This window comes from Heterocephalus glaber, unplaced genomic scaffold, assembly GCF_053883595.1.
Source record: "Heterocephalus glaber isolate CG9 unplaced genomic scaffold, H.glaber_assembly_v1.0 deba00001124, whole genome shotgun sequence".
Lineage (NCBI taxonomy): Eukaryota > Metazoa > Chordata > Mammalia > Rodentia > Bathyergidae > Heterocephalus > Heterocephalus glaber.
The window spans coordinates 1,334,873-1,359,831 of NW_028258197.1; the positions used below are offsets into that span (position 1 = coordinate 1,334,873).

Below are 24,959 nucleotides of genomic sequence, written 5' to 3' on the forward strand. Positions count from 1 at the left end.
ATATAGAAGATAAGATTGCAATTAGTGACCAGGAAAAGAAAAATTGCTTTAAAATTGTAAGAGAACATGAGAAATCAATCCAGCACCTGCTAGACGATGCAAAGAAGAATAAATAAGACTGATTGGAGTCAATGAAGAGAGAGGAGAGAGTGCAGATGACATAAAAAAACTTCTCAGAAGTGATGGCAGAAAACTTCCCAAGGAGGGGAAAAGAACTTGACATACAGATAAGTGAGGCATATAGGACTCCAGCTAGACTTGATCAAAAAAAATCTACACATAGGCATATAATAGTTAGGATTCCAGAAATCCAAGAGAAGAATAAAATTCTACAAGCAGTGAGAGAAAAGAAATCACAGCAGACTTCTCAATGCATACCCTCAAGGCAAGAAGAGCTTGGAGTGATGTATTTCAAGCCCTAAAGGAAAACAGCCTCCAACCCAGATTGATGTACCCTGCAAAACTATCTTTCAAAATTGATGGAGAAATAAGATACTTTCATGATAAAGAGCACCTCAGGAACTTCATGAATACCAAACCGGCACTCCAAAAAATTTTAGACAATACCTTAGGAAAAAACAATGAGGATCACAACCCCAGGAAACCCAGCAGAATGAATCCATTGGGTGTGACAAATTAAACGCAAAGGGGGAGAATCCAACAAAAAGAAAAAGTCATGACAAGGCTTATAAAAACTTTTAACTTCATCTCCCTAATGAGTGTATAATTCAATCTTGTTATTGTACTGATTAGTATTTTTCTGATTCTAGAGTTGCACACCTTTCCTTGTGCTATACTGGCTATCATCTTATGTCTACTTTTTAATTGGGTTGTCTATTAATTAGCTGTAAGAGTTCTTTATATATTCTGGTCATAGGTTATATGCATTGTAAATATGGTCTGTTTAAGGACTACTTTTCATTTTAATGATGTCATTTAAAGTTCTAAATTTTGATGGAATCTCATTTATCAATTTTTTTCTTTTATACATGTTTTTTGTATCCTAGGTAGTTCTTGCCTACCCTGAATTCATAAACTTTCCCTTATAATTTCTTCTTAAAGTTTTATACTTTTAGGCTTTCATATTTAGGTTCTTAGATCCCTTTCAAGTTATTTTCATGTATGGAAATGGAGTTGAGGTTAATTTTTTATATACAGATACCAGGTGTTCTAGTGCCATTTGCTGAAAACACTATCTCTTCCTCGGCTCTTGAATTGAGTTTATATTCTATAAAATGCTAATGTTAAATAATCTTTCAAAACTCAGTGGACTATATATGTGTGGTTCTATTTCTAGATTCTCTGTTTTATTCAAATGATCTATATGTCTTTCCTTACACCAACACTGCCTTGATTACTGTAGCTTTAGAAGAAGTCTTAAAATTGGGTAATAAACATCTTCCAACACTGTTGATTTTTTTTAACTTTTCTAGGTCCTTTGTACTCCTACATATCTTTTAAATTTCAATATCCAATTCTTCATTTATAGCAAGTATACACAGACTTGAATTTTTATATATACCTTGTGTTTTCTAATCCTGCTAAATTCAAATACAAGTTCTAGGGGCTCCTAGATATTTCTTAGTATTTTCTCTGTAGATGATCATTTCATCTACATATGAAGATTTTGCTTCTACCTTGCCAGTCCTATCCTAGTTGTGTCATTTTATTGCCAGACTATTTTGGTTGGGCCTCGATTTCAAAGTTTAATGGACAGATAAAGAGTAAGCGTATCTGCCCTTGTTCCCCACCTTAAGGAGAAAGCATTGTATCTTCTCCATTCATATAAGGTGTTCTCACTGAAAGTATGGAATACATGTCTTTAATCTGTTGAGAAGGTTCTGTTCTACTTCTAGTCTCCTGATAGCTTTTACCTTGAACAGCTGTAGAATTAAGTCCAATACTTTTTCTCCAACTAGTGACAGGATCATAGGGCTTTTTCCTTTCCTCTGTTAAAATGATGACTTTTGGGGGTGGATCTTCCAGTGCTGAACCAACACTGCCATCCCTATAACAAAACCACTTTCTACATCCTGCCAGATCTGACTTCTAATAGTTTGTTTTGTTGAACAAATTTCTGTCTATGTTCATACTTTTTTCTTCTATTATCCTTATCCAGTTTTAGGATTAGCACAATGTTGATTTCCTAAAATGAGGGGAGAAGTGTTCCTTCTTTTTTCTGCTTTAATTGTTTGATATAATTTAACAGTTAAAATGTATATGAGTCTGCTGTTGTCATATAGGTAGGTTTTCAAGCTAGGAATATACTTTCTTTAATAGGTGCTATTCAAATTTTATATTTCCTCCAGAGTTAGTTTCATTAATTTGTCTTCCAAGGTACTTCTTAGAAGTTGTCAAATTTATTTCAAAAAAGATTTTTGTAATATGCTTTCTATATCCTATTAAATTCTGAAAAATCTGTGGTAATGTCTCCTTAAAAAAAAATAATAAATAAGCTTCCCTGCACTGGGGATGTAGCTCAGTGGCACTGCACCTGCTTGGCAAGAGCAAGGTCCTGAGTTCAATCCCTGGTACCAAAAAAAATGAAGCTTCCCAGATACTTGATACAACCTCCTTTGTAAATAACCACTACTCTGGAAAAAGAGTGGTAAATGCTAATATGTGCATTTAAGAATAGATAAAACTGGACTGAGGGCATAGCTCAGTGGTGGAGTGCTTGCCTAGCATGTGCAATGCCCTTAATTCAGTCCCCGGGCTCACAAAACATACAAATAGATAAAGCAGATATAATTCAAGTCCAGTTAATCTCTTGCTTAAAATCTCCCCAGTTCCCTCTTGCTCTTAAATTGAGGGTAACTCTCCCTCTCATAATTTGTAAGGCTCTGCAGAACTGGACTCTTGCTGACCTTAAACTCATTTTGTATCACTGCCACTACCCCCATCCCTGCTTTGACCAAGCAGCTGTGCTTTTATTGTTTTATATATTGAGTGGCCATGCAAGATTTCCTTTAAAGAAAGGTTCCAAAGCTCTGGATTGTTTAAAAGCTAAGGTAGGGCCAGGGTTGAAGCTCAGTGCTTACCTAGCAATCGTGACGCACTGGGTTCAATCCCCAGCAATGCAGAATTTAAAAATAAATAAATAAAAACCAATGACTTATTAGAAGAGCGTTCACTTAAATGTTTTAGCATGGCATAACTGGCCCTTTATTATCTGTCCTTACCCTACCTTGCACGCTTTATTTTCTACCAATGGCCCATGTATTCTATCAAGTCACACTGACATCACCTTCCCTAAACATGCCAAGCCCTTTCATATCTCTGGTTTCTTTTGACCCCTCAAAGACAGGGGCTTTGTCTCATTTGCTCTTATGTCCCCACTACCTAGAACCGTATTTGTTACAAAGTTAAGTATTCAGGAAATATTTATTAAGTGAATAATTGTTCTTCCCTAGTTCTCTGCCCTGCAAGCATCAGTTTATCCTTCAAGGCCAACACCTCTGGAATTTTCCATGACTTCCTACTATCCCCACCCCCCAAATGTTTTTGTCATTTTTGTTTTTCACAGCACTCATTCCTCTCTATAAGAATAGATACTGTGCTGTGGCTTTTGTTTGTGATTCATCTCCACTCACAAACCTTCCAGTGTGAACTCCAGGAGGACAAGGACCTTTTAGAAACAATGCCTCCTCGGGAAACAACTCTGAAAACAGCTAACTCCACCTCTCACCCCCAAAACCCTCTTCCAAGTTTGTCCTGAACAACAATAATGCATTCCCCCAGCAGGTTAAAACCAGCTTAACCTTAACAGTTAATTTGGGCTACCAAGTCCTTGAGGGCTTAATTTTTCTTTTTTTTTTGAGGGGAGGGGAGCAAGTGTGAGACAGGGTCTCATGATGTAGTTTAGGCTGGCCTTGAACTCACTAGGTAGACCAAGTTGCCCTTGAACTCAGTGATGCTCCTGCCTCAGCCTCCTGAGTGCTGGGATTACAAGCATGTGCCATAATGCCTGGCTCCAAATCCTTGTGTGCTATGCTCTCACTCTCTGGGACTAATTAATTTGCAACCTCCCACCTAGATTCCTGGATTTTTTCCTTGTTTATTCCCTCAGTCCAGTTGCTGATAGGACTGCCCAAGGTTGATTCACTGAATACTAACACCCGACTTTAACCTCTCATCTAGCTGTTCTAATTCCGGTTAAGGTGCCCTGGACTCTTCAATATCTATAAACAAGTGGCCACTGAGGTGCTAACAGCTCTAGGAACAGAGAGCAGGTAAAAATCTTGAGGGATCAAGGAAGTGGAAGATTTGGGAAGGCCAGCCACGGAGTAAAGCAGTCAAAATTGAGATGTAAGTTGGTTGTAGTAGTGCACACCTGTAATCCCACCTGTAATCTCAGCACTTGAGAGGCTGAGAGGCAGGATTGCCATGAGTTTGAGCCCAGCCTGGGCTACCTAGTGAGCCCGAACTATGTAGTGAGTGAGACCCTGTCTCAAAAAAAAAAAAAAAAAGAGCTTCAAAAGAAGACAGCTCTCTAGCTGGGGTTTCTGTTCTTTTGGACAAATTTCAACTAGCTGCTCCTGCAGCTGAGCCTCACAATCATGACTGCCTTTGCCAAAGCAATTACTCATTTGAAGGAACAATTTTTCCACATCCCTAGGAAAACACCTTTCACGTAAAGAAATGGGTCAGCCACACCAGGCCTATTTGCCAAAATTAACCAAGTGACCAATTTATAAGAACTTTGCAAAAACTATTTTTGGGTGTGTGGTAGTGGGGACTGAACCCAGGGGCCCACATGAGCTAGGCAATCATTCTACCACTGAGGTAAATCCTCCAACTTCTTTAAAAAAATTTTTTTTAAGTTTTTAGACAGGGCCTTGCTAAATTGTTCAGGCTGGCCTCACAGCAGGCTCCTACCACAGCCTCCTGAGTAATTGAGATTACAGGCATATGCTACACCCAGTTAAAAACGTTTTTGTTTTTTTTTTAACATGAGACAGCTATTTTTATTAGATTGGATTATTTTAATAGCCTTAAAGATCTTGAAATTTAACTTTTTCATTAAGAGATGAAAGATATGGTTAATATGCCACTGAGGAATTCAAAAAAATAAAAAGTGTATCTGACAAAATTTAAAAAATGATGTTTTAAGTGGCTGTGGGTGTAGCTCAATGGTAGAACTCTTGCCTAGCATCTGAGAGGTCCTAGATTTGATGCCCAGCACCAAAAAAAAAAAAAAAAGCTGGGCGTGGTGGCACATGCCTGTAATCTCAGCACTCAGGAAGCTGAGGCAGGAGCATTGCTGGGAGTTCAAGGCCAGCCTGGGCTACATAAGGAGACCCTGTCTCAAAAAAAAAAAAAAAAAATTTAAATCACTTGAAGTTGAAAAATCCTCCCAAAATTAAAGGGAGACATTTTGGTGTCCAACAAGGAATGATTAGGATGTTGATTTGTAGCAATTTGAAGAAATGTTCATCATAAAAGAATAAAACCATCAAAACCACAAATGAGAAATGAGAATGGCTTGAAGGGGTTACTATGAAATACATTATGAACTTGGCTCAGATTTGATATGCATTAGCCAGGAATATGTTTGTGGAGGACCAAAACAAAACAAAGAATAAACATGCTAAAAGTGAGGAAAAGTAAGAAATTTACTAGGAAGCAGTAGGAGCACTGTAACACAAATACATTTTGCTAGAAGAAACACATAAGGTGATATACAAATTAAGAAACTGGTAAACAAAAATTTCTAAAAATAGTAAAGCTTTCCCACATGAAAGTGAAATTTTGGTTATTGATACTGAAAAAAAAAAACCACCTTTCTGAATATTAAATACTTCCATAAAGACTTTTTAAAAAACCAGCTGTATGAGACAGGAGGATCACAGTAAATTCGAGCCCAGCCTGGGCTACATAGTTCAAGCCCAGCCTGAATTACATAGCAAGACCCTATCTCAAAAGACCAAAAACTAACCAAACAAAAAACAGCTGTATTGAGATATAACTGACAATCAACTGCCCGCATTTAACCTGTATACAATACATGATCACATACACAAATAATTCTTAAAATATTGCCATGAAGATAAAATAAAAAGTTCCAAATTAAAATTTCCCAGAAATCTCCAAAATCTGTCAGAAACAACCTCTATAATGGTAGCAACTGGAAACTTTTGTGAAAAGGTAAAAGTAACAGCACCGGGCTGGGGATTTAGCTCAGTGGTGTCACTGCCTGCCTGGAAAGCGCACAAGGTCCTGAGTTCAATCCCTGATACCAAAATAAATACATACATACATACATAAATAAATAAAAGAAGCACCACCAGTGTTTTAGAGAACTGGTGACAAGGTTCCTCCCCACCTTGCACTTTTGAGCAGTCTGAGGCTGGCAGGAGCTCAGGGCTGTCTCTGACAAGCAGTTTCTCTATTCTCCTCTGACAGAGGACTCTAGGGTCAGGGTGATGGGCAGCCTCATTGGCCAGAAGAGGTGGTGGTTTCTGGACAGACCCAAATCCTCGTTCCTTTGGATAAGGGGTAGAAAAGCAGAGTTAAAAACAGAAAAGTCAACAGAGATTGATGTCACAAAGCTAAGATCTTCCAAAGGAGTCATGAGTTGTCCTTCTACAAAGAAAATCAAGATGTTAGATCATGGACTGTGGTCATTCATTTCCTAAATATTTGAATGCATGCTCTCCAGGCACTGTTCTAGATGCTGAGGATACAGCAACAAACAAGGCAAACAAACACTTATATTCTAGAAAGAAAACAATGAATAATTAGATATATACAGTGGTGTGCTAGTAAATGCTTATCAGTTCTTGAAACAAAACCTGAATGTGGAACCTTTGACAATTTCAGTGATATAAAATAAATACTTCCCATCACAGCTGTTTTCCAGTGACCAATGTATATCATTACATACACAGTTGGGAAGAGATGGGCTAGCTTGAGTCTGGCCAGAGCACTGCTGGATATTTACCCTAAATTTTCTCCTCAAGTTGTCAATATAAACAGAGACAAAGCAATGGCAAAAGTACCATACAAGTGCTGGGCATGGTGGCACACACCTGTAATCCCAGCACTCGGGAGGCTGAGGCAGGAGGATTGTCGTGAGTTTGAGGCCATCCTGGGCCAGGATGAACTACATAGCAAGACCCTGTCTCATACATACACAAAAAAACAAGAACAAAAAACCACCATACAAGAAACCCAACAGAGATAGCCTAAGGATAAACCACTCAGGTGGGACGTTGACAAGTGCCTGTAGTCCCAGCTCCTCAGGAAGCTGAGGCAGGAGGTACTCTTAAGGCCAGGAGTTTGGAGCTAGCTTGGGGAAAATAGTGACCCCTATCGAAGCGGGGAGAAGAAAGAAAAAGTATCATTCATAATCTAGAGGTGGATAAAAGGTCAAGAAATACAGTTCTTAGAACTTACACTGGACACCAAGACTGCCACCATTAGCAAGTCTGCCTGCTACCCCATATAGAGAATAGTGAAGTCTCTCTAGGTCTGTCCTCTTATCCACACAATGAAGTTGAACTTGTTCCTTCCCCGGGAGGTTATATTACATGAGATAGTGGATACACATAGTTGTCGGGGGGGGGGGGGGCTCCCAAATCTTCAAATTTCACTGCACCCAGGTACTCAGCCCATGGCTCAGGCTCAGGACAAGGGCTGAGGAAAAGCCAAAGACACAAAGTGTCACCACAGATGCTGGATGAGAATGGCTCAATTTGGGCTCAAGCCAAATGTCTTGAGAAAGTACCTTCAACTGAGATCTTTAGGAGACGTTGGAGATGGAAGCTGAGTAAAGGGTACAGGGTGGAGGGATGCAAGAGGACGATGGCCTCTTTTCTCATCCCCATTTTTAAGGTTTCACTGTTAACTCCTGAGCAGGATGAGGGTGAGCAGGAGCGCAGGTACACTTGGTAGGAAAGTGAAGAAAGAGCTGGTTGCTAAATGAATATTGTACGTGGAGTGCAGGGTACAGGAACAGAGTGGAGGTGGCACAAAAAGAACTCTTTTCAAGTATTGCCTGAGTCCGGCCAAACCAATTTTCTATCTCATGGGGGAGGAATGGCTTGTGATCCCGGGAGTTTTTGTTATTGTTGTTGGTTTATTTTTGTTTGTTTGTTTTGTGGTACTGCCCAGCCCTTTTACATTTTGAGACAAGGTCTTGGTAAGTTGCTAAATTGCCCAACTTGGCTCGAATTTGCAATCCTCCTGCCTCAGCCTCCCAAAGTACTGCGATTACAGGCCTGCGTCAGCACGCCCCGGTCTGGGAGAAATTTGACAGAGAAAAAGAAACTCAAGCCTCACAACCCTCAAAGACTCTCAGCCCAAGGCGAGAACGCTGCCACTTGCACAGAACCATGCGCGCGGGCCATCTCTTGTGTTCAGGCAGAACCACGAGACGAAAATATATAGGGGAGGACAACCTCTTGTTTTCTTTATAGAGGCATTATTCGCTGCGGAAAACATTTTCCTTTTATTTTCACTTTGTTTTATACAGTAATGATTACCATAAGTCAAATATGAGCTCTCTGCCACACAGAACCGCCTCTCCTACGTTTATCATCCCCACTTACCCCTTCTGTTGTTTTAGCTTTCTGCCTGCCCTGCTAGTCTCAGCCAACCCTGCTGAGATATCTCATAGACGTCGTGAGTTTCTAGGAAGATCAGGAACAGTCTCCTAGCTGGAGCGCCCCCGCCTGGCGGTGCTGGCCAAACGGTGAGCGCGTGGCTGGCTCCAGAGAACCTTGGTGAGGCTGAGGAGCGACTCCACTTGCGTGGTGTCCAGAGAAGCGAAGAGCGGCCGGGCGAGACCGAGGGACAGGCAGACAGCCCTTGCTCAGTGAGGATTTAGGGTCTGTTTGGTTTGCTTGGGTTCATGGCGATTTCTTCTCTTGGTCAAATCTGTGGAGGCCTAGCTCACGGCGGGCTTCACCAGTTCACACGTTAGTGAACTCTGAGGAGCACTCGCGGAAGAGCTCCCCTCCCGACCCCTCCCTCCCCTTCCCAGGGTCTCCCTAAATAGTCCAGGCTGGGATCGAACTCTAGCTCCCAGGTGCTGGGATTGCAGGCAGGCGCCACCACTCCCAGCTCTACATATTTTTATGTTTTAAATACCATCCTCCTTCAAAAACCCTCATGGCCACATGTGTATACTGCCTTCTCCCAGGTAGACGGAAGCTCTTTCCTCGGCAACAATTGGCCTTTGGTCCTGCATCCAAGCGGTGGGCAGAGTTCTTCGCATAAGTATTTGTACATATTTTATCAGTTTCCTTCAGTTGTAGTTGCTGAACACTTATAACCACTCTAGGTACTTGGAATCTATCAGAAAGGTCCCTGCCCTGGTGGCTCATACAGGCTTACAGGGAAAGAGACACCAATTAGAGGCCTAACAACTAAGCATGGGTGTGTACAGGGTGATGAGAAAAGAAAACAGTAGCATAGACTGAAGATGTGGGCACTGATGGTTGAACAAAGGCTTGCCAGGGTAGGTCTCATTGCAGAGATAATTGAACTGGGTAGTGTTAGGGGAGTGAATCCCACGCAGTGGGAAGAGACAGTGCGAAGGGCACTCCTTTTTATAAGAAACTATAAGACTTTATAAGAAACTCTTGAATATAAGTGGAAGCTGAGAACCCCAGACTTGTACATGAAGTCCAGTGCAAATACCCAAGAATGGACTTTCAGTTTAATCCTTCAATTTAGGATGTAGTCTACAGAATAAGCCAAAGGAATTTTTTAAAATTTCAAAATAGTTTCCCCTCAGGATGCTACTTTCTTTCTCCTTAACAAAATATAAAATCTCAGGTTTCAGAATCTGATAACCTGCCCCTGCAAGGATGAAGGGTCAGAGCTGTGGGAATAGTGAGTAGGTGTAGAGAAGGGCATGAAACAACCTAAAACAAAGTGTGTCAGTATATAGTACGAAAACAAAAAGAATTTCCACTCACCACTCCCCAGCCAGTCCCTAATGTCTTTCTTATACCTATTTATAGGCATAGGTATCTACTCATAGCAACTACAAGGAAAGGCCAACCCTTTTGGTGTATAGTAATCAGAGGTGGGAAACCTTTGTTTCAGCTAAGACTAAAAGCAGATCATAGACATAAGATAAATTCACACCAAGGTCAACTTTGTTGAAGGTAATGTCAACAACCATAGAGAGATTAATAGGAGGTCTCAGATTAACCTCTGAAAAATTGTTTGTGACACTGTGGCCCATTATAGTAAAAGTAGTCTGGATTCACAGAAAGTACAGCAACAGTGAAGAACTGACTAAGCATTGGCCTGCAGTCAGAATGCCTAGATTTGCATCATGACTTTGCCCCCTGTCCCCAGGATTGAACCCAGGACCTTCACACTAAGCTACATCCCCTGCTCTTTAAAAGAAAAAAATTAAATTTTTTTTTTTTTGTACTGGGAATTGAATTCAGGGCCTTGCGCTTGCCAGGCAAGTGCTGTGCCACTGAGCTACATTCCTGGAAATTTTTTTTTCTTTTAATTTTGAGACAATGTTTCCCTAAAGTCACAGAGCTGCCCAGGCTGGGCTGGAATTTGTGGTCCTCCTGCCTTAGCCTCCCAGCGTGCTGGGATTACAGGTGTGCACCACCACACCAGGCTTTGGGTTTGCCTTTTAGTTGTGTGATCAGAGGCAAGCTAGGTTCTCTCTCTTAGCCTCTCTCTTCTCACCTGTAAAATTAGGGATAATCACAGTATTAGTATGAGATAATGAAAGTAAAGCACACAGTTCAATGCCTGGAATACAGTATGTGTTTACTAAATGTTAGAAATTATTAGGTAAGATATGATTGACAACATGTTATTGAAATAGAATAGGCTTCAAGTTAATTTGGATTATACAGTGTGCAAATTTACATGATTAGTATTTTTAAAAATATTATACAGCATGGGCTGGGGATATAGCTCAGCGGTAGAGTGCTTGCCTAGCACACACAAATCCCTAGGTTCAATCTCTAGCACCAAAAAACCAAACCAAACCAAAAAACCTGCCAAAAAGCAATCCCCTATGTACACACACACAAACACACACACACACACACACACACACACCAGCTAAATGAATGTTACATGTATCTTTTGGTAGTAGGAAAGCCATTTTCTTCTACCCTTTCCATGCTACTTCCAGAATAATATTAGATATGAACAAGTGATATTTTCTAAATCTTATGTACAGTGTGAAAAATATTTAGAACTTTTTGTTTGTTTGTTTGTTTTTTGAGACAGGGTCTCACTGTGTAGTTCAGGCTGGCCTCAAACTTGAGGTGATCCTCCTGCTTCAGCCTCTGGAGTGCTGAGATTACAGGCATGCGCCACCACACTTGGCTAGAACATTGTTATTTTATTGATATACTTGACTTGGAACTAACTCATTTAATCCTCACTTATTTCCTCCTCCCTTTATTATAACACTTAGCACATGAGTATTATTTTTTTTACGTTTGTTTTTCCCCACCAAATTTCTAGGAATTCCTATGTCACAGGACAAAACTATCTGCTACATCTTTCAAAAAGCTTGGCATATTGTAGCTGCTCAATAATTGTTTGCAAAAAAGAAATAATTACAGAAAGAATGTATGAATATAAGCAGTCCCACCCTGGGCTCTTGTGCTTTTTCCAACAAAGTTGTTACTTAACACTTGGATTTTGAAACATCCTTCAGAGTCTGGGTGCTTTATTTAAATATTTTCGGTGATAACAGATCTTCCCAGGAAAGGGATGTAATGCAGAGCTAAGTTTAGCAAATAAAGTGACTGAATAATATCATATTTGTTCAAAGAGTAGTAGGATAATTTAGCTAGGCATAGTGATGAATGCTTGTAATCCCATCTAGTTGGGAGGCTGATTCAGGAAAATTGCAAGTTTAAATCCAGTCTGGGGAACCTAGTAAGACCCTGTCTCAAAATAAAAATTAAAGAATTTGGACTGTAATTTAGTGATAGAGCATTTGCCAAATATGTGTGAGGCACTGGATTTATTCTCCAGTACTCCACCCCGTAAAAAGAAAGAATTCATTTTATAAAGATAGTTTTCTTTTTTGTATAGTTTAAAAACCAGTTCTAGGGCCAGGGATTTAGTGCAGTGGTGCCACCCCCTGCCTCACAAGTGTAAGGTCCAGAGTTCGATCCCTGGTACCAAAAAAACCAGTTCTAAAGAACTTCCAAAAGAAATTTTGAATAATAGTCATCTCTGGAATTAGCTCAAAGCCTCCTAAAGTGCTTATCTTGAAAAGTAACATTCACTTAAAAGTATAAATTTTTTTTTTTGGTACCGGAGCTCAAACTCGGGACCTTGCACTTTCGAGGAAGGCGGCAGAACCACTGAGCTAAATCCCCGGCAAAAGTATAAATTTTGATAGGCCTGTTATCTTATGCATGTATAAAAAGGATAAAAAAAACTTTTCAGACTAGCATAGAAGATAGACTTGTACAAAACCCAGTGTTTGAAAATTCAAGCAGAATTAGAGAGTAAAGTTTAATACCTAACAGCATCACAAGAAAAAAGCAAATTTTCGTAGAAGAAATTACCTTGAGTGGGTTTTTTTTCCCTTTTTTTCCTCCCAAGAGTGGGGATTGAATTCAGGGCCTTCACACTGAACTACATCCCCAGACCTTTTTAAAAATTATTAATTTTGAGAGAGGGTATCACTGAATTGCCCAGGGTGGACTTGAACCTGCAATCCTCCTGCCTCAGCCTCCCAGAGTGCTGGGATTATAGGTGTGCACTATCATTCCAAGCTTTAATGGGCTTTTGAAAGGAAGCAAGGAATAGATTTATGGTGAACAGAGAAGTAGAGACTTTTGACTTAACTCACCCAGAGTAGCAATCCAAGGTTTGTTTGGTAAATGTGGAGGCAGATTTTTAAAAAAATGAATTGTTTTGAGGGATATTTTCAAAAGTCCTAAAGAGGAGCCTGATGAAACATTTCTCCCTTATGTAAGAGAACAGAATTTTAGTGTCTGTGTTCTCTAGATTCGGGGCCATTTTCCACTGTACACTGTCAGATTTTATCTCTCTCAACCTATTTGTCATGTTTCCATGCTGACACCCTTCTGTTGGTTCAGTCTAATAGATGGAAGTTATTTAATAAGAGTAATCTTACTATTCAAATATCCCTTCACTGTTTTTCATATTTTCCCTGTCTTTTTCCTATATGCATAGGCCAAACTTAGATGAATAGATGCAAGAACTACTTTTAGTACACCCACCCTACTGATGTTCTTGCTGTAGTTTCTCCAGATTATATAAGGTGCTAGGAAAGGGGCTGACCTAACAGTAGAAAGGAAGAATTTTCTGTGTCTTTTTTTTTCTCCACTTTCTCCAGCACTACTGTTGCTTTTCTTTTTCTCTAGCTTTTGGCCTTTCTCTGAAGGATGACAGTGCTTCTGTTTGGTGTCTGGGCCCTGCTGGCCTTGATTCCTTGCCCAGGTGAGGCTGTTTGGGAAGGTTTCTTTAGTATGTGTGCTGGAACACAGGTGGCAGGTCAGGGAGGACAGGGATGGGAAGTCCTGAGTATGGTGACACTTCAGTATTAGTTCATCCAGACCCATTAGGAGAGATTTCTATTTATTAGTTCACATGGACACAGAACCCTTAAATGTTTTTGGCTTATAATTGGGATAACCAAATTAATAAATAATCAGAGACAACTCTCCCTAGGAAATTTGCCTTCTCTACTTGGCTTTCTGGTGTCCCCAAACTGTCTTATCTTTTTCTTCTCATGAATATTTTTACTTTGTTGCTACTCTTTGCGACATGATGAGCCACAGTGGGTAACAGAACAGGGCCCATAGCTCAGTTGCAATGAATGAGTTTCTAATGGCAAGAAAGGGACTCTGAAGCCTTTAGCCGGTAACATTGCTATAAGAGTTGTGTATTCCCAGAGGGGACTTGCACTTGGTATGTGCAGTGGGTAACAGACATGGTTTGGCTAAAGGGAACCTGTAGGTAAGACATCAGGAGACTGTGCCATTCACCTACATCAGATGTCTAAAAACCTATCTGATACGTCTCTCACACACCATGAGATTTCTCTAATAGACTTCAGTTAGCTTTTGGTTACTGGGAACAATACCTAGGAAAATCAACTTAAAAGGAGGGAAGGGTTATTTTGGCTCATGGTTTCAGAGGCTTCAGTCCATGGTTGCTAGACCGCATTGTTTTGGGGGCTATGGTGAGGCAGAACATTGTGACAAGAGTTGTGATAGAACAAAGCCACTTACTTTATGGTGACCAGAAAGCAAAAAGAGTGGGGATGGAGTCCCAGTATCCCCTATGGCATGCTCCCAATGAGCTAATTTCCTTTCTCTAAGCCTTATCTCCTAAAGTTTCTACTCCCTTTCAATACAGCCACAGGCTAAGGACCAAGCCTTTTAGTGTATGGGCCTCTGGATGACATTTAAGACCCAAGCCATAACACAGACTAAACTTATAGGGATCCCAAATCATCCATTACTTTAGCATTGAATCAAAATGGAAGAAATGGAAAATTCAATGGGAAATGAGTAATCATAGCCAGTGCTTCTCATAGTTAGGTTTGTAGAAAGGTCCCAGGAGGCTTGTTTTGTTCTCTGGCATGTTTCCAGGTTCCATCTTTACAAATTTGTAACCACTCAATCTGAGATGAAGTTGGAATCTGCAGTTGTACAAGCATTCCAGGTGATTCTAGTGAAAGTGGTCCTTAACTATAATTTGAGAGGAAACACTGTTTTAAGGTATAAGTAAAAAAGCTTTTGCCCAGGGGTCTGCTAACCCTATGAGTATTCCCAGTAGACAGACCTGGGGGAGTTTCTAAGAATTCTGAAAGCTTATGAAGAGAATGATTTCCGAGGCATGATTTTAACAATTCCTTTGATTCCATAGTGAAGCAATGATCTGAAGGAAGAAGATGGATAAAAGGAATAGTGGTGGAATCAAGGCTCTCACTTGTTTATTAAAGGTCTTTTCTTGTCCAGTCCCCTGAACCTTTTTATTCAGGGCAGTTTCCCTACTCTCTAACCTAAAATTATGTAGAACAGCCTCTGTATTTCGTCGGGTCTGGTGGTCCTCACCAGAGTCTTTGGCATATGTGTTCACTTCAGGGACCACAGAGTATCTATTTGAGGATTCTGTTTGGCCAAATCAGACTCTTGTGGGGTTTGAACAGTCCCTAGTGGTCAACTGCAGTACCACCTGCGCAGACCCTGGACCCAGTGGAATCGAGACTTTCTTAAAGAAAACCCAGGTGGATAAAGGGCATCAGTGGAAGGAGTTTCTCCTGGAGGATGTCACAGAGAACTTGTCCTGCAGTGCTTCTTTTCTTGTGCAGGGATCCAAAAGGATACAAGCCTTGACGTCACTGTGTATCGTGAGTGGGGTAGAGGGTTGGGGAGGAATGGGAGGAGTGGGGAAACAGAAATGTGTCTAAATTTATTTAGGGAAAAATTAGGGATTTCTCTTACGGGAGAGAATTGGGGCTCTTAATAAATATGTTTGTCATACTGTCAGGATTCTAGAGTCAGTTACTTCTATCCCCTTCTGGGTTTTATATTATTATTTTTTTGTCTGTCTGTTTGTTTGGGGTTTTTTTTTTTTGGTACCAGGGATTGAACTCGGGACCTTGTGCTTGCAAGGCAGGCGCCAGAACCACTGAGCTAAATCCCTGGTCCTGGTTTTATATTATTAGTAGACTGTAAAGGGCATCCTGAGATCTCTGCTTGAGAATACCCTCAAATACAGGAAGCAGGTGCTAATAACGCTAACTTCTAAATCTAACTTCTAATGCTAACTTCTAAAGTAATGCTGATTTATTTGCTACAAGGTCTTAGCATAAATAGGGATTGGAGAAAGGAGAGTCTTTTTGAACTGGGATAACTAGCAAAGTCTATGAAAAAGAAGGCCCTGAGCTGCCCTTCTGAAGAATGGATAGGCTTTGAGTTATTGGGGAGAGTGAGGAGGATCTTTCAGTGGAAAACTAGCATTGTCAAAGTTACAGCTGTTTAAGAATAGGTGGGATAGGGCCGGGGATTTAGCTCAGTGGTTCCACCGCCTGCCTTGCAAGCATAAGGTCCCGAGTTCAATCCTGAGTACCAAAAAAGAAAAGAAAAGAAAAAGAATAGGTGGGATCCCTATGGGTAAAGAACTCAAGTAGGATGGAGTTTTTGTGTGATGCTAAGGAGGCTTCCCAAAGCTGGTCATGTCTCTGAAGCACCTCTGATAAGAGATAAAATTCTCCAGAATGGCAGCAACAGTCAAAGCAAAGGACCTCCCTTAACTGTCACATTTCTTGGCCATGGCTCTCACCACCTTTGATAGGCAGAAGAGCCAGAGGCTGACAGGAAGATAGTTTATGGGTAGCAGTCACCTTTCTGGAGAGGTAGGTGGCTCTCTTTCATCAAGCCCTGCCTCTTTGTCTTAGAGAGCTGCCAGAGCAAGTGATCCTGGAGCTGCAGCCTGACTGGGTGGCCATGGATGAAGCCTTTACAGTGAAGTGCGTTGTGCCTCATGTGGCACCCCTGGAGTAACTCACCCTTACCCTTTTCCAGGGTAACCAAGAACTGTACAGAAAGAACTTTGTGAGCTTGGCTTTGGCCTCTCAAAGAGGGGAGGTCACCATCAGTATCAAAGCCCAGAGGGAGAATGACAGATGCAATTTCTCCTGCAGTGCAGAACTGGATTTGAATTCATAAGGTGGAGGGCTCTTTCATGGCAGCTCAGCCATCAAGGTACTCCGGATCTCTGATGAGTCAAGAGTCCAGGCATGGATGGAATCCTGAGGCTCATTTTGTTCATTTTTCCATGGTCTTTGAGACCAAGTTCCCACAGGGTTTAGGGTGGGGTTGTGAGAGTAATGGAGCTCCAGCTCTATTTTAACTCACTGTGTGAGAGAAAAACCATTTAGCGCCACTCCCTTCCTGCATGACAAATGATATTTTCTCCTTTCTTTTTATTTTCCTTTTCCTAATTTCTTGGCAGAATTCTTTCAGAGCCCCCTGATCTGGGTCTCTTCAGTTCTGGAAGTTGGGATGGCAGAGCCTGTGAGCTTCGAGGTGGCCAGGGTGTTTCCAGCCAAAGAAGTTATATTCCACATGATCCTGGGAGACCAGGAGCTGAGCCCCTTCTTCTCCTGGAAGGGAGACACAGTGTGGGCCAATGCCACTGTTTGGGCCATGGAGACTGGTGACCAGGAGCTGTCATGCTTTGTGTCTCTGGGTCCAGTGGAACAGAAAACAAGGCAGCTAGTGCATGTCTATAGTAAGTAACCCCCCACCCACCATTGAAAACTTAAACAGTAATGGGTTGGAGTGACCTTTGCCAGGCATATTTTTCCTCTTTTTTCTGGTGAATGCCAGCAGGTTGTTTTCTCTCCAATTTTCACCCTGTTTCCTAAAGCCATGCTGCTTGAAGAGTGACTATGGATGGTTGAACTTCTTTCTAGAACAATTATTTGAGTCAAGGAGGAAATCTGTAAGATGAAAAGACATTTTGCTTCCCTTGTAGCAGAGGCATAGCAAAGGTGTGCATTCTGTATTTGTTGAAATAGAAGCTCTCAATTTCCCAAAACACTTTGATGTTCCTTCCATTCAGGCTTTAAAGAGGCAGTAATGATATCCAGAATCTTTCCTCTTTTGTCTACTTACCCAAGGGAGAACACCAGCAGCAAGAGTACACAAGGTGCTGCCAGTTTTGAAAAATGGGTTTGATTTTCTTTTTCCTTTCTTTTTTTATAGGTTTCCCTCCACCAGTCCTAGAGATAGAAGAATCACACTCCCTGGCAGGGACAGATGTTAATGTAACCTGCTCAGAGCATAAACTAACATCACCCAGTCCTACTTTTCGGCTTGAAGGAGCCCCAGATCTCCCTGCCCCTGGGGAACCTGCCTGGCTTCTGTTTACTGCCAAGGAGGAAGATGATGGCCGAAATTTCTCCTGTGAGGCCTCTTTGGAGGTGCAGGGTCAGCGACTGGTTAAAATTACTGTGATTCAGGGCCAGGGATTTAGCTCAGCTGTTTTGACGCCTGCTGCGCAAGCACAAGGACCCAAGTTCAATCCCCGGTACCAAAAAAAAAAAAAAAAAAAAAAAAATTACCGTGATTCAGCTCCATGTTTTATGTGAGTAGAAGCCTGATCTTTCTTGTCAAAAAGGATCATCTTTCTATTTCCAGAGATCTCTGCCAGTAGCTTCATTATTAGAGTTGCCACATTTTTTTTCTAACCAAACAAACAAATAAACAAAAAAATCAAAGGAGAAAATAAAATGGAAACTCTCCGAGCTTACCTTGCCCCCAGGAAAGTGAGTATAAAGGAAGATGAGGGGAAATGGAGGCTAGAAAGAAAAAATTTTAAAGCAGCCAGACAGCAGTTGTTGAGGGTGGATGGCTGAGAAGAACATTAAAAAGGCATGGTGCTGTACACCTGTAATCCCAGCACTTGGGAGGCTGAGGCAGACAGGTTCCTGTGAGTTCAAGGCCAGCCTGAACTAATATCAAGACCCTGTCTCACAAAAGCAATACATAAATCAAATAAAAGCAAAAGGATTAGTGGAGCTGATGCTAAGGAGGGAAATTTCCATATCAAAATTTGTATTTTGAAAAGTGAGAGGGCCGGGGATTTAGCTCAGTGGTTCTGCCGCCTTCCTCGAAAGTGCAAGGTCCTAAGTTCGATCTCTGGTACCAAAGAAAAAAAAATCCACATTTCTGAGTTTGTCCCTACCCACTGAGAAGCTAAGATAGGAAACAGGGGCTCCAGGCCCCCACTGATAGCAATGGTTTACCATTTAGTCTGAATGCATAAAAATACCCTAGGTTTCATCTCAGGCTGCTTGTCCAAATGGAAGAAAGGGGAATTGGTTCAAAGCAGGAAACTGATAGTCTTTCCCTTGGAAAGAAGTTTGTTAAGGAAATAGCACTTAGGTTGGGCAAGGAGGGTGAGCTGAGCGTGGAGGTTAGGAGGGAAAAGGGCACACAAGAGCTGGCTTCCTTGAGGGATTCATTTTTTTTGCAGACAATCCCAGGTTAGAAGAATCTGGTTGCCCTGGCAAGCAGACATGGGTAAAAGGAAGGAGCAGATGCTTGCTTGTGTCCCAGAGGGAAACCCAGCTCCAGCTTTAGTGTGTACCTGGAATGGGATTATCACTGACCTTGAAGTACCACAGAAAGCGACCCAGAACCACACTGGAATCTACCGCTGCACAGCCACTAACCAGCTGGGCTCTGTAAGCAAAGACATTGCTGTTATTGTTCAAGGTGACTGCTGCTCCCCTGCTGCTAGGCTTGGGATAGAAATCCACCAGGGGTTTGGTAAAATCATAGAAAGATTTTACTGGACTGGGGAAGGTGAGACTGAGAATTGGGCTTGGTGGGCTGAGGTGCGATGATTCTCTTGTCTTTAACCCGCCATCCCCAATTTCTATATCTTCTGTGTTTTGGCCAGGACCCAATGAAGGAAGCAGTTCTACCATCTTCTTCATTATTATTGTCCTCCTTGCATTGGTTATAAACAGAACAGCACAGTATTATAATTGTTGGCCCTGCAAAATAAAGAAGAGGAAATTGCCTTATTGGCAGAAAGAGCAGAACAAAGCGGAGGAAAACCAGTTTGCTGTTCAACAAGCAGAAATGTGCAATTCATATAATTTTTGTCTAGAATCAGGTCTTTGGGTGAATAAGATTTCTACTATTGGAGTTTCCCAAGGAGGGAAGAGTGGATCAAGGAAAAAGGAAGAAACATTGTGAGACTGCATTACCCTTCATGTTCTGCTGTTCATGTTCCCATGTCCTGTGTGTCCAATCCATGCACACGTTTTTCTGAGTTTATTCCAGTCAGTAGGAATTTTAGTTCAGTGTTCAGCTAGTGAGAGGACCTTTTTCTCCTTGCTATGTGCTTAGTCTGTTCTTAGATTAAAAAAGATTTTGCAATGGCCTCTTCATTCCCACTGCTCTCTTCTCAAACAGACTAAAGAGGTAATCAGGAATATTTTAGGAGTACAGTTCACTTCTCATGGGTTCCTGATGGCTAAATGGGAACTAATTTCTTAGTCCAGTGACAGAACTTCAAAGGGGCTACCAATCAAAGGGCTAGGAATCAGAACTCTGTTCTTATTCCCTTGCTCCCCTAAGCTAGGGTTCTGGAATGCCAGCTCCCATAGCTGAGCTTGATGAAGCCATGAGGGGCCAGTGGTGGTTATGTCACCAGACAGAGTCTGAGGAAGTCTCCAAAATGGAGATGGGGAGCCCATGGGACAGGTTGCAGGTTCACTGACTTCCATCACAGAAAAAGAATCTTGGACCGGGGATTTAGCTCAGTGGTTCTCTTGCCTGCCTTGCAAGCGCAAGTTTCCAAGTTCAATCCCTGGTACCAAAAAACAAAAACAAAAGCAGAAAAAGAATCTTCAGGAGACATCAGTAAGATGCATAAAGGGATTTATTAGGCATAATCTTTAAAGTACATACTCAAAGAAATAAAAGTGCAGGCCCTCAAGACAGAGGTGTGCTAATGGCCCTGAGCTGGGTATATTTATGGGGAATTTAGGAGTAGAAATCTATAGAACTTGTGAATCTATGATGAGAGGATTCAATTTATAGCTGAAAGGTGACAGCTCTTTCTGCAGGGGGAGGATGTGGTGGCTCATTCAGATAGGGTAGCGATCAGCAATCACTGGTGACAGAGCTGCAGCCCATCTCCAGGGAAAGGCCAATTTTACAGGTGAAAAGAGGTGATTTATTTATAGGTAACAGACCCATCTACAGGTAAAAGGGAATGGCCCCAGTTCATCTGCAGGTATAAGGAAATGGCCCAGGCTTATTATATCTTGGGAGAAAATTTTTTAAAAACTAGATTTATATCTTGAAGTTGCAGTTTTCATTTTTAAAGTTATGATTCTGTCTCCTTTCTACCCGTATTTCTATCCTACTTCATCCCGTACCCCCAGATTTTGATACTTTATTCTTAAGGGCTGCAGAGGGGCCTAGATATCTTTTTTCTTTTAACTGCATCAGGTTGAGATGGGGCTGACCTTACCTAACCCAGACTCAAGTCTCATCTTGACTGAACTAAAAGATATAGGAAGATAGGATTCGTTATCAGTATGTCATTGAGGCTTAAGGAAGAATCTGACATTACATTAATTTGTACATATAGGTTTTATAATGCAGAAGACATTTGCAGAATTGTCAGAAATATATACACAACATTGTTTCAATAATAGCACAGGTGAGTGTCAGCAAGACTAGGAGCTGGAGAAGTCTGGAAGATATGAGTATTACAATCATGTTAAACAAGAGCCACAAATTAAAAATAGAATGATGAATTATCTTTAATATTAACATACATGTTTTGAGGTGTTTAAGTACAACAGGTGGAGTATAATATATAGACTCTTCCTTGTTTTGTTAATAAGAAATCTAATTTTAAAATTTTAATTATAATATACCCAAAGAATGAAATAAAGATTATCTTTTTTTGTTTGTTGTTTTTGAGACAGGGTCTTGCTTTGTAGTTCAGGCTGGCCTCAAACTCATAGCTTTCCTACTGCCTCAGCCTCCCAAGTGTTGGGATTACAGGAATTCACCACCATGCCTGGCTCAAAGATTATTTATGTTTTCAGTGACCATCTGGCCTTTAAAACTCTTGTTATGGGGTTTAGAACCTAGGATTTAGCCTCTACTTTGTAGCTCTAAAGATCTTTGTAATGACTGGTTCTAGGTAATATAAACATATAAAATCTGGAATAGATAAAAGAAAATTCATACCACAAAGGTAATAAAGCTCAGTAGCTAGAATATTTTATGTTGACATTTTCATCCTGTAGGCACACTTATACAAGAAGCCAATGGATCAGCTATATAGAACTCTTCTACGTATATTGACTTAGTTTTTTATACTTAAGGCAAAATTTCCATTCCTTTAACAGGCTTACATAATGTAACAGCAATGACAAGAGTCAAAGGATACCTTTAGACCTACAAGTTTAGAAAACAGTGTTAATGAGCCAGGGATTTAGCTCAGTGGTTCTGGCACTTGCCACACAAGTGCAAGGTCCCAAGTTTGATCCCCAGTACCAAAAAAGAAAACAGTGGTAATGACTACAAATATACAAATGTATCTCATTATAACAAAATGCTAGTGAAAGCCAGTAGATGTAGATCCCCCACTTAAGGGACCCCACTTAAAGAAAATTTTAAATATATATTATTGCTAATGTACATTAACAGTATTATGCATTTTTCTTTCCAGTACTGGGGATGGAACTCAGGACCTTGCGCTTTTGAGGCTGCTGTGGTGCCACTGAGCTAAATCCCCAGCCTAATTATACATTATTAATATGTTGTTAATGTACATTAGAATTTTAACTCTTAGTAAGCTTAAGAAATCAATCTTAAACCTTTATATATAAAATTTATAAAAACATTTAATAGGAAGTGTTGCCAGCTCCCCGCCCCGAGAGCCCCAGGCCTGAGTGAGCAGCAGGGCCTCGCTGACATGGGCCGCCTGGGACTCTGGGGACCAAGGAGCTTAGGGTGACTCAGTGTCACATGGGCCCATGACACCAAAGACTCAGAACAACCCATTGAGTGAGTTCCTGCTGGCCTCAGCCTACCGCTTGGCCTGTCTCATCTGCTCAAGCTCGGGGACCTCAAAGACCCAGGATCGCCCCCACCCTGGGCTGCTGGGCACCACAGCACCTTATCACTGGGATAGTGGGACAAGTAGAGTGGGGCAAGTTGACATCCCAACTCTCTTGGGCCCCTCCCCCGCTGGATATTGAAGATGTTCTGTCAGAAGCCACAAAACCCCATGCCACGCCCTAGGTGTGAGGCCTAGGAAGCAGATGGCATTGAGAGACTTGCCACTTTCTGGGGTTCGGAGCCAAGCAGGATCCTGGGGGATCCCAGGCTGACCTAGGAAGGGTGCACACGTATGCCAGTGCCATGCATCAGTTCTCACTAAGTGTCCCCACTGCCTCCTCCTTTATACTCCTTCCTGCCAAGCCATGCTGGGAAAGGGGTAGATAATGGGATGGTGGGGAATCCCCTGCCTGTAGCTATGATGGCCTTGGTTCCCCTGGGTGGCCACAGAGATCCACAGCATGCATCTCAGTGTGTCCTGGGCAGCTGTGGTTTCCCCTCTGCTCTCTGCTGAGTGCTTCACTTGGGAAACCACAACTTGCTGAGCTTCCTGACCTGGGGATTCCTGTTATATTGAAACTCTGGATATCTGGTCCCCAGGCTCTCACCCAGTTCTGACCCTTGATGCCCCTTCCCCCTTTTTGTTGTTGAGTAGTACATGCCCTATTTTCATGTGTGTTCTTACCCTAGGGCAGTGGATTTCAGACTGGACCAGTTTTGCCTCCCAGGGGGCCCATTGGGCTGTCTCAAGACCATTTGGGTTGTCAAAATTGGGATGGAGCTGGATGTGGTGGCAATGGCCTATAATCCCAGTATTATGGGAGGCTGAGGCAGAAGGATCACAAATTTCACTCTAGCCAGAGCAATTTAGTGACTCAGTGAGATCCTTTCTCAAACATTTAAAAAGGGGTGGGGATGTAGCTCAGTGGCCCTGAGTTCCATCCCCTGTGATGATGATGATGATGATGATGATGATGATGATGATGATGATGATGATGATGACGATGACGACAACAACAACAGAACAACAGGGATGGATGCAGCGGGTAGTGGTCAGAGATGCTGTGATCATTACTATGCACAGGGCGCCCCCACCCTGGTTACTTGGCACAAAGTGTTGACTGTGTCAGGACCTGGTCTGGGACTGCACAAGACTTGTGGCAGCAGCCAGGCTCTCCCCTCCCTTCTCTGCATGCCCCCAACAGTTGGTGGTGGCCACAATCAGTGGTGGGGTGAGCAGAAGGAGCATCAGAGTGGGTGCCAGCCGAGCCCAGCCCAGCGGCACCGGGGTTGTGAACCCGCTGAGTGGCCTTACTTCAGGGAGCCTGATCTCTCATCTGGGGGATGACAGTGCCACCCTGCTTATCCCTTCCGGCAATGTGAGACCCCAGTGCCCTGGGAGCTGGGCTGCTGCCTTGCTGCCTGCCCTGGTGGCAGAGACCAGGAGTTTCCTGGGATCTCATGGAAACTGGCTTTAATTTTCTTCTATGCCCAATGTGACTGGCACAGACCCAAGGAGCATTTAGCCAAAGAGAAGTTTCCTCCTGGTTTTGGCCTGGGAGCCCATGGCTGACCCGGAGGGTCACGAAGGCATTCTAGGTCAGCAAACTAGACTGTGGGCTGAGTTCTCCCTGTCATTTGTCTCTGTAAATAAAGGTGGACTTTGTTTTGTTTTGTTTTTACATTTACTAGTTTGTTTAAAGGCCACACCTGGAAGCAGCCAAGTGGAAGGTTTCAGGCCTGGCACACACCCACCCTCCAGCCACCCCTGGTATTTTCTGTAAATAAAATTCTATTGGGACACACACACACACACACACACACACACACACACACACAAACATTTAATAGATCAAAATACATTCTTTTTATAAACCTTAAGAAGCCAAGAAAACTTAAAAATTAAGTTTATCGGTACATTTTATTGTTTGTTTTTTGGTACTGGGGATCAAATATTGGTACATTTTAGATATACATAATTCATCATAGAGAATTTGTACCTGTACATTATATGTCTTAATTCATTTTTCCCATTCCCCTCTCCTCCCTTCAACCCCTTTTCCCCTCCTTAAGAATACTTGAATTATATTTAGCAACTGATGACTCAAAATGTTGTGAACATTTATAAGCATTAATCCCATCTATATTTATTCACTCAACACCAGAACGCCTGAAATCTTGACTAGGGGGTCCATTTCCACACACCCTGGTGTTGACAGGTTCTGTCCTTCCTGGGCTGTTGGACTGAGAGCTTGTGTGCTTCTACTGACGGTAGGCCGGGGCCTCCTTACCTCCTGGCCATGCGGGCCTCTCCAACATGCCAGCTCCTTCCTCAAGGAGTATGACAAGAAACCAACAGAG

At 42.0% G+C, this 24,959-nt stretch overlaps 1 protein-coding gene across 1 annotated transcript; it reads left to right on the forward strand.

Annotated features, from left to right (window-relative positions):
* Nucleotides 1-8,593: 8,593 nt before the first annotated feature.
* On the forward strand, nt 8,594-21,391 carry LOC101703479 (intercellular adhesion molecule 1). The gene is given in 10 exon segments (XM_087210192.1): nt 8,594-13,422; nt 15,075-15,269; nt 15,272-15,340; nt 16,393-16,724; nt 16,959-17,226; nt 17,703-17,980; nt 18,072-18,084; nt 18,976-19,029; nt 19,032-19,217; nt 19,405-21,391. Coding segments are annotated over 10 exon segments (1,752 nt in total). The 5' UTR covers nt 8,594-13,367; the 3' UTR covers nt 19,707-21,391.
* Nucleotides 21,392-24,959: the final 3,568 nt, after the last annotated feature.